Raw genomic sequence first — 10678 nt, 5'->3', positions numbered from 1 at the left:
CTATTCTTGTTTTTGACTACATTGGCCATCAAATCACGGCATGATAATAGTTATCATAGTTTATAGTGCAGCGAAACGAGGGATGTGTAGGCCTGGCCTGCGTAAATGGACTCTCAGGAAGATTTTTGATACTGGTTTGTTAACCAGTAAAAACTAAAAAGTTATATATAAAAAGAAACGAAAGAAATATATATTGAAGAATATAATCAATATATTACATTTAAAGAATTGTCCAAAATTAAAGCATCAGCCAAGGAAAGAGCATCAGGGTTCTACCTTACAAGAACATGATACTGTGGCGACGCCTGCTGGTTTTAATGAACAATTACACATACCGTACCTGCTCGAGGATGAGAACACGTGTCCATTCACCTGCTGCACGATTAAATAAAACACCCAATTAAACTTCTTTTAGTTTAGTGCTATAAAATATTTTTCATTTATCCAAAGTGAACAAGCTGGAAACAAGCATAATTCCTACAAAATGTTGTGCACACGTTTCTGTGAGGCTCAGGCGTTAGTATAATGTCATATTATTTCAAATCAACGGAAGTCTGAAATTAACTCACTAATGTAATATAACAAACTTGACAAAACACAAAGCTCGAGAAAGCTACAGTCCTACTTCTCATCGTTTCAAAGAGCTGTTTCCAGTGCAGCCACCAGATGACAGCAACTGAATAATGCAACGAGGTCAGAAAAGATACTGTGTAACCTTTTACTGCAGTTGCTCTTCCATACGCTGTTAAACAATGTTAGCCAAAGCTACAGTAGCTATATTGGACATATAATCTGTATTGAACCATGCGTATACCCCTATTGACACATTGTTTATTTAACAAGTGCTAGAAACATTTTAAACAAAGGATAAACTGTGCACCATGAAAAATAAAGTACATGCAACATGTAGTGATTTTAAGCGAAACGTATTCCAAGTTCACCAGTACGATACTTAATTCCCTAGTCGTATGCGCGCAGAGGTCGCTTTAATGAGCGCTGCGCGGGTACCAGAAGATGTGCGGGCGAAACCTGCCTGGACTGCTTCATTTTTCAGAACAAACACACACCAAGGCGGAATTGTAAACCTTTATTGCAGATAAAAGTATTGAGCTCATGCATACTCTCCGCTCGCTCGTGCTGCTGCGATTTCTACACACACAGCATCGCGAAAGAGCGAAGAAGGTCAAGAGAAGATGCATTGCTGCCAGTACAGGACGCGTTTCTGATGGATCAGGGAAAAATGGAGAGGTCTGCTTTTGGTATCGAATAGAATAGAACAGAAAGGACCAGTCATGATTTCAGGAATGTCCGCATCTCATCCGTCGGAGCATCTCTGAGCCACAATCCCCAAAAGCGCAATGTACAATCTTTTGATTTGTTCGGGTGTCCTCTAAGTGTTCCTGTACTTCTCGAGCTGGACGGAGATCGTGTGGCCATGCCCACTGGGTTGAGATAGGTGCCAGCGGCGGAATCTATATAAAGGCTGACATAGTTTGGAAGTACTGTCAGTTTATTGATCTTCAACATCCGGATCTCATCCTCTTACAAGGAGAAAAGGAACAAGTCACAAAAAATCATGTCTCATTCTTGGGGTTATGGAGCACACGATGGTAAGATACATTTTTCAAATCTTTAGTAATAAAGGACTGGTGAATAATAGAAAGTCTTGAGCGAAGAAACCTTTTTACAAACAAAGCATCCTGGATTATTTTCATTCAGTAGGTTACTTTGGATGAAAATACCGTATGCATTACACCTTATGAGAAATTGTTCATGGAGCAGAAAAGAGAAGTGGTTCCTACGGTTCTTTCTCAGACTTAACGGTTTCATAAAGGACCTTTAACATCAACAAAACCTTTACATTGCACAAAAGATGAGGATAGAGGTTTTACAGACTACATATAAAAACAAGAAAGTTACTTTTAGAACCTTTTTTTGAACTCCAAAATAGTTTTTCTATGGCATTGATGGAAACAACGAATACTTAATTATTTTTTTAGGAGTGACATTTGCTGACCTAGATTCTATCGAAGAATGTACGCTTATTATTGTTAAGTACTGAACGTTTTTATCTTTCCTCCTACATCTCGCTGTTCTGTCATTAAAGGGCCAGAAACATGGGTAGAAGGCTTTCCCGTTGCAAACGGACCCAGGCAGTCTCCCATTGACATCGTGCCCAACCAAGCACAACACGACCCTTCTCTGAAGCATATTAAACTGAAGTACGATCCTGCCACTGCTAAGGGCATCCTCAACAATGGCCATTCATTCCAAGTGGATTTCGCTGATGATGATGACAGCTCAAGTTAGTACATCGCTGCATCGAATGTAGCTTAAGATGATACATTTGTTACCCTCTTATATTATAATGTATATGTAGGTGTACGGTTGACCGGGTTCAGTTTTAGCGCCAGTATGTTAGCGTATCCTTGTTTGTATTCGTCTTTTGCCCTTGAAGTGTAAAACAGGCTGTTGAAATACATTATTTCTAACAATATTGTCTAACATTAGTTCTAATATTGTGTAATATGGCATTTTTAATATGACATCAGACTAACAGTAATTGCTATTTTTAACTAGACTTATCACAAAATGTGAAATATTAAATACAAGTTTTTCGGAGTGTGTGGGAAAATGTGTATCGGTGCAGAGTAATGCTCACTCTCACTTTTTTACAGTTTCTGCTGAAATGTTAGCACAGAATGTTTTTGCCTTTCTCTGCCAATTGTCAATTGCTAATGTATTCTATTATGGGAGAAAGAATAGAGCCACATATCAATGCTGTATGCCGTTGCCGGTCAATGAGAGAACCATGTGCTGAATTTTAATGACAATTCTAAGAAAGACTCAAACAGTGCTATGGAAACACAACCGAAATGAGTCTTCAAACACTTACTGCATGCTAAAAAATAAAGGAATGAATGAACTATATAAAATGATAGGTGGAGAATGTGAAACCGTTCGAATAATCTTTATGTAGTTCACATTGAGCAACCGAAATAGTGTCAGCAGTACAGATGGGAAGTGTAGGATTCCAGGGACAGAATGCTGATGTGATCTGAGTCGCAGTTTTGGGTGTTTTATTGAATTAAGAAGGTTTCAAAATGATAGACTAAAAATAGATGTAATTTTCTGCTGGTGACAACAACTGAATGTGATAGAAATTGTATGTGTGTGCGTGTAGCTCTGACTGGAGGCCCCATTACTGGGACATACAGGTTGAGACAGTTCCATTTCCACTGGGGACACAGTGATGACAGAGGCTCAGAGCACACTATTGCTGGAACCAAGTTCCCCTGTGAGGTAATGAATCTTTCTCTCTGTCTCTCATTAATCTTCTGTTTTGTTGTTCAAAGTAATCTCTTCCTTAAAACGACTTACTGTACAGCTCAGATCAATGTCCGTATTTATCTAAATTTCTCTTAGGAAGTTTGTCAAACTAATTTTGCCCCCCCCCCCGTACTGTATGCGTTAAATGTCTCATAACACGTTTGCTTCTTTCTAAAGCTTCACCTTGTTCACTGGAACACAACGTACCCAAGCTTTGGAGAAGCTGCCAGCCAGCCTGATGGCCTTGCGGTGGTGGGAGTGTTTCTGAAGGTCAGGATTTTAGTCAAAAGCATTTCATGAATTTCACGGAATACGTGATATGACATCTGTTTTCCACGGCTTTGTTTACTAGATTGGTTCTGCCAATCCAAGACTTCAGAAAGTCCTTGATGCCTTCGATGACATCAAATCAAAGGTAGGCTACTAACATTCGCCCTTGTTTTTTAATCAATTGCGATATTTGCTCTCAGCATTTGACCTTTGCTTAACATTGTCTCTTTGTTGTTCAGGGCAAGCAGACTACATTTTCCAACTTTGATCCGAAGACCTTGCTGCCTCCTTCTCTGGATTACTGGACTTATGATGGGTCTCTCACCACACCCCCTCTACTGGAGAGTGTCACCTGGATTGTTCTGAAAGAACCAATCAGCGTTAGCCCTGCACAGGTACACAGGTTTAAATAACTGTGAATAATGCATAGCTATTGACCAATCGTCTGATCCTGCTATATCAGTTTTATAGCATTTTTTCATTCAGTTATTCATTGTTACTTAATAAGAGCAAATGTGCAACACTGTGTTGACAAGTTAATAATCACCCAAAGCAAATACAACCTGCTTACATTAGTACAAATGAGCTTTCAACGTTTTACGTCACTTCTACTGTAAAACTGGGAGGGTCTGTGCACCATAGGCTTCTGCTTTAACTAGATTACATAATCTTAAACCTTATGGCTTGCCTGACTGTCAGTATCATATTTAAGGTACGATTGTGCCTTTAAGATAGCAGCCAACACCCCTACACACAAAGTGTCTGACGTGATCTGGGTTGCATATATAGACTAAGCAATATTTGTTAAACTTAATGGCGAGAAAATTATCAATGCAAAAAAGGGAAGATTCTATGCATTGAATTGCTTGTTTCACTCCTCATGTTAACAAGAGGTCAAGAGGTGGAGAACAGACTGCCTGGTGTGAAAATCACTCTGCTATTATGCACTTTGCTCCTTTTCCCACAGTGTGTGTGATGTTAGTGTAGTCTTTAAAGCACCTTTAAAGCATGAACAGAAGCAAAGTTATGTTGTCAGTAGGGATGGGAATTGATTCTGGTTTTAGTTTCACTAACACCGGTAAACAATTGAGGTTCCTTATTATTTATAATATGGAGGAATCGCCAAATAATGGGATTTATAATTTGAGTAACTTTAGTATACACCAAACTACCATGTAGTTTATTTACATACTGTACGCCATAATATTATTATAAAAATGCTATTTTTGATTTTCATTACATTAAGTCGTTCAGCAGACGCTTCTATCCAAAGGGGAGCAATAAGCGATATGTCATAAAAGAGCAATAGTACATTAGGTGCTAATACAAAGTTACCAGTTTCAACAAAAGCTAGACCACTACCTGTTGAGAGAAGAGAGAGGGGTAGTGTACGTTTTTTTTTTCATTTGTCTGTCAAGTATTCACAGAAGAGATGGGTTTTAAGTTGTTTTTTGAAGGTTGTGAGAGATGTTAGGAAGAACGCTCCACCAGGATGTTTTGATCACATATATACTACCAATTATAAAAAAGCTGTCGTGTATTTTTAACTACAAGCTGACATTCGAACTACCAGTCAATATTTACACTTACTCAAGCCTCACAAACAGTTGTTAGTTTATTTCTAGCTATGTATATAATTGTGAGTGAGATGTTAATTTTGTTCGAGGGTTCATTGAGTCAGAAAGATGTTTTAAGGCTGATAAGTAAAACAAACTCAAGTTCAAATAATTTATTGATGGATTGATAAACAAAAAAATTGTGAGTTTAATTTCAACGCTTAGAGTGTGACTTAACTATAATTGTTATTGTAAATTCTTACAAAACCAAATGTCGTCCATTCCAGTTTTTCTAATGGATCTGAATCTGTTTTCCATATTGTCTCTCTACAGAATCTCTAGCTGTCAGTGCAAGATTACAAAATAGAGATATCTTTTCCGATTCATCCCCCATGATGTAGGCAGCGCTGGAAGGCTATGGACAATATTTTTAGCTTCAATGGTTAGTCAGACTGTGCAAACGGCTGTAGAGGGATTCTGGCAAGTCCGCTATGAATGAACAGGAATCTAAATATAGTTTATAAAGGGTGTAATAAGACTCTACACTGTTGCCAGCAACAAACTAAACAGTTTTGCTTTACTGTAGCTCAGGGGATAGAGCATGGTGCTAGCAAGGCCAAGGTCAATCGCAGGGAAGTGAGCATAAGCACAAAATATAGTACGATGCAATTTGGATAAAAGTGTCTGCCAAATGCATAAATGTAAAAGTACAACCCAAAATAAAGCTCTGTGTTGTTTTTAGATGGCTAAGTTCCGTACCCTGTTGTTCACTGCTGAAGGAGAGACACCTTGCTGCATGGTTGACAACAATCGACCCCCACAACCTCTCAAGGGACGCAAAGTCCGTGCATCCTTCAAGTAAATAGCACACTTACAGTAGTGGCACACCCCCCACCCACATGCCTGTGCACTTATCATAATGTTTATTTTTTCTTAATACCTTTCAATTACATTCCCAGTGGAATTGTTACTAAAATATGATAGTATTTGTTCTCAATCCAGGCTCTTGCCTGCACTACCCAGTATTGATACGAAAATGGAAAACAAGAAAGTTGGTTTTGAAGTCCTTGAAGGTCATGTTTCAGGAATGATATACATCCTCTATGTCTATTTTTGTAAATGTATTATTATTCTTTTAAGGAAATTCGTTTTTTTCTATCTCAGAAACAGTGATAACTTTGTAACTGCTATATAAGAGTATTTTAGGACTATGGCAGATTTCCCATGATTCTTAGATGCCATAATTATTTTAGTATCATTCCGATCACTGAACACTTAAAAAGGGGGACACTATTCAATTCCTAGTTAATTCTTATCATTTTTAAAATCATTATATGCTTTTATTCGCAAGCTTCTTCTATGCAGAGCATATAATACATGTTATTTAGTATGAAAATTTAATTATAGGACATTTTTAGACATCATGGTTATGTCTGGGTTTATGGTATGGATTTTAAGTGACTGATCAGAAGCTAATAAGCATTATAAAATACCTGCAAGGAAAGCACTTATTAACAGTAAAATAATTATGTTATTAAAGTGGTTAAATATTTAAGAGATCAAGAGGAATTTGATTTTGAATGTTTTTAAGAATGTTGCACAATGATGCTCTGCTGTATGTGTGATAATATAGACCTATGTTTGTCTAAATTAAGTTTACTGACTTATTGCAACCAAATAACAATGTCTGCAAATCAGTAATAATAGGAATTTTATCAGCAATAAATGAATATATTTTAACTGACAGTACACTGCCTGTGATCGTTTCTTTTGCACCACACAACATTTTCTCAATGTTTAAGTGATAGCTTTGTGTTAAATATACCGTAACTCCACAAGATGTTTCTTATGTTCAAACCTGGACATGTAAAAAAACATTCTGAATAAATCCCACATTTCATTGCACTATAGGGTTTAATATCAGATTCAGCGTGGTGATGAAAATAGCAGATGTTGGAGATGCTGAGAATCGAGGCCTTCACTTAACATGACCAAAGAATATTCAATATCCGCCAACCACTCTATGATTCATGTCCACTCTGTGCTCTGTTATCATTGAGAAATAATGAGATCATTACGCAGTGATACTGTCATCAAGGCTGAGAGAATCCTTTATCTTAAAACTTGGCACTTAACCATAGATGAGCACAGTTTTGTATTCCCGTCAGCCTCTCATTAACACATGGCTAATGCTCTTTGTCAGTATCCAGCCTTACTTGCAATGTTTGCCCATTCTGTCCTGGAGACGTGTTATCGTGGATGTCCTGAATCTGGCATCATCTGTACCAGTATGAAGCAGACAGTCATGTTTAAACGCACATTCTTTTCTGAAAAGATGTTCTGGCTTTATTCTGAAAATGTCACACTCACATTTATGTTGTATAAATGCAGAAGGGTTTGGTTAGTTTGCCTGGAGGCTTCACGTCCCAGTGCAGAGCCCTCGAGATGAGAGCTGCTTGTGTAAATAATGAAGTGTAAGGGTTAGAGTACTTCCAATCATTAATTACTTCACATTCACAGCTTTGTACAATCCGCCCAACAGTTGGTTTCCATAAAGGGGAGCAGGGGAAACAAAAATGGCGTGGAAAAACGAAATTAGATAAATACATGCATGCAACAATGAAAAGCAAACAGACAAAAACTATAATAGTGCTGAAGAGAATAGGAGATGTGAGAGTAAGATGAAATGGTATGAGGAGGACAAAAAGAAGCAATAAAGGGAATTACCATTTCTAGATAAACCTTGGACAAAACAGTATGTGTTGAATTTCAACAAAATCAAACCTCAGGAGTGACATAAAATCTTCCAACAGCAATGTAAAAGACGGATGACAAGACAAAACTGTGAGAAAAATAATTTGGGAACTTTTCCTGAAGACAAAGATGACTGTTGTATTGCCTGGAAGTGAATCTGAACTAGTTATCTATGCAGTATTCGAGGTCCGGAAAAATCTAGAGCCTTTTCGTGATCTTTTGACCTGTTTCAAATAAATCAATGCAAATAGAAGGATAGTTTTCCTTGAAATTTGACAGCACCGTGTTTATGATTATTTCAATTATTTCTGCCTGGTGACCACACCATGCTTGGGCGAGCCACAGTGGCACAAACTCCCAGAAGCAGAGTGCTGACATGTTACTTTTTCCATTACAGGAATCAAAGCACCAATGCATTAAGCAGTATATTTAAAAATAGAAGAATCCTCAGACAAAACAACTCAACTGGAGGGTGACCTGCATTATATACAGTATGTCAACATATTTATTTGTTTAAATGTATTATTATTTTCTATTTGAGAAAAAGAGCGAAACAGAATAGAGAAGAACATACTGAATTATGGGAACACTTTTTAATTATCTTAATAGCTCTGCTGTTAGAGAGCATTTCATTAGGCTGTTGTTGGGAACCGTGGATGAGTGCTCCAGAAGAAAGCCTCTTTATCCAAACAATAAAACCATTGAAGACAGGATTTCAGGAGACAGATCCGTTTCATTTTACTCCAGCTTTTTGAAGCAGCATCTAAGAACTCCTCTGTCTCGACTACTTCAGTCTAAATTCACTATTCCCTTACCTGTTCCATGACCAGCAGAAAACACGGTCACATTCTGTTCTCTTATCTCTTATCTTTATTCTTTTGTTTCATGCGTATTTCGCAGGTGCTGATTCGTATGCTAATGTATGGACACAACAGAAAGAAAAAATGCCCTTGTCGAGGAAATATAAAGCAAAAATGTAAGATTTAAAAGTACAAAATAGATTAAAGTGATCTTAAATCTGTACTTTGACAATACTCACATGGTCAGTCTGTAAGCACTTATTGCACAGCGAATGATTGAAAGTGTTACTATTTTGATACAGATTTACTACATGTTATATATTTACATCATACAAGGTTTGCATAACATGTCCGTGGTCATTTTTATACATGCGATGCATGGCGTCTTCATGTCAGGTTTGGAAACCCCAGCTAGTGGCTGTTAGAGAGAAGATAAGTGTGCAGGCAACAGTGTGATTAGCAGGGCGGGTCACTGAAAGTCTTTTTACATTATGCTGTTGCCATAAAACATGATGCGATCGCAATGATATTCAAATCGTCTGATCACACACCAGTCTTTGTCATCATGTGTTTAGGGGGATTTACATGTGTTTACGTTTGTTTATCACCATATCCTCCAGGGAGAGTGTTAATTCTGAGTTAGGAAACATCCTTAAAAGCTCTGTGAGTGATTGTTAGAGGCGATGCATTTTGTTGCGGCAATTCCAGTGAGAACCATTTACAGCTTTTTATGAGTGGGAAAGATTTTGCCGTCTTTTTGTCAATATGTGGCTCTACGTTCTGATTGAGCCTGCAACTTCCGTTGTCTTACATCTGGAAAAGAACAGGGAGAATTGTTACAAGTGATTCAACTTTTGAATGTAAAGAATTATAAACAATATCAGTCAAGAAAGTTGAACTAAAGCACGCAAGCCAAAGTTATTTATGTTGTACACTTTAAATGTAATGAGGTAATAAAAATAAATGTAATGTAATGTGATGAGACTTAAAAATAGTTTAGTAAATCTTAATTTTATAAGCTATGCAAAATACAACTAAACCGGATCATTTTTGAAGAATAATATTATAAGTCATCCTATATGCTTTGTGTGGTGAATGAGGCGTATCAGACTCTTTTCAGTGGTCGCTTGTCAGTACACTGAGTGGGTGGGACAGGGTGGGGTTTACTCACCACTCTAATCACCATCCGCCACCTGTCCATAGTAGAGTCTTTCTTTTTTTTCTTTATATACAAATACATTAAAAACATTATAGAGTAGACATTTATAGGAACATCAAGTTTAGGCTTGGCCTAGACAGCACTTAAGGACATGTTCAATATTCTACTACTCAATCGAAAAGGGCTGAAACAGAAAAGATCAAGACACCTTGAGTCAATTGAATAACTATTTTACTTAGTTTTACTAATATAATACTTTACAATTTATTTTAATATTACAAGTAGAAGACAAAAGACTAGAAGAAGAAAAAAGTGTTTGACTTACATGAGGTAAGCTAAAATCATAGTGTCATAAAATAATAAGCTACTATAGACTTTTTCATCGATTACCAAAATCACACGCACGCACACACACGCACGCAAACAAACGTCTCTAAAAGACAGGTCTCTAAAACCTAAATCTGAACACTCATCTTCTCTGTCCACAGACTGCAGTTTCACAGGACTCCTGCAGGAGAATGTACTATAAATTGCAATGTAAACGTTTTTTTTCTGTAGTTATGCAGCCAGTAACTTACTGTAGATTTTATTTATCTAATTTATTGGCAACAGCTTCTTCAAAGATAAATGAATATAAAAAATGTACAAGTCTTTATCTTGAGATCCAGAATGCTTCGCATGAGGCTTTTATTTTATAGTTTTTTTTCTGTAAGGATCCTGTAAAGGATAGATGTTTAATGATCATTTATCTTTGAACAAACTGTTGCCAGTAAATTACATAAATGTAAATCTACAGTAAGTTACTGGAA

General features: G+C 37.1%; 1 protein-coding gene across 1 annotated transcript; it reads left to right on the top strand.

The window, feature by feature from the left end:
• The first annotated feature begins 1089 nt into the window (after positions 1-1089).
• On the top strand, positions 1090-6905 carry cahz (carbonic anhydrase). The gene is made up of 8 exons (XM_079452402.1): positions 1090-1610; positions 2108-2305; positions 3185-3303; positions 3508-3600; positions 3683-3745; positions 3840-3995; positions 5899-6014; positions 6159-6905. Exons 1-8 carry the CDS (start codon positions 1577-1579, stop codon positions 6349-6351), a joined length of 972 nt encoding a protein of 323 aa, XP_079308528.1. The 5' UTR covers positions 1090-1576; the 3' UTR covers positions 6352-6905.
• The last annotated feature ends 3773 nt before the right edge of the window (positions 6906-10678 follow it).

This window comes from Barbatula barbatula (assembly GCF_947034865.1).
Source record: "Barbatula barbatula genome assembly, chromosome: 3".
In the NCBI taxonomy this organism is placed as follows: Eukaryota; Metazoa; Chordata; class Actinopteri; order Cypriniformes; family Nemacheilidae; genus Barbatula; species Barbatula barbatula.
Note: the sequence above shows the minus strand (reverse complement) of the source record. Positions and strands in the feature narration are given on the sequence as shown.

Excerpts from the sequence above, each read along its gene's own strand:
- cahz (XM_079452402.1), top strand. The coding sequence starts at position 1,577 with ATGTCTCATTCTTGGGGTTATGGAGCACACGATG. Across the intron at positions 1,611-2,107 it reads GGGTTATGGAGCACACGATG|GGCCAGAAACATGGGTAGAA; the intron begins GTAAGATACATT and ends CTGTCATTAAAG. Across the intron at positions 6,015-6,158 it reads AAAGTCCGTGCATCCTTCAA|GCTCTTGCCTGCACTACCCA; the intron begins GTAAATAGCACA and ends TTCTCAATCCAG.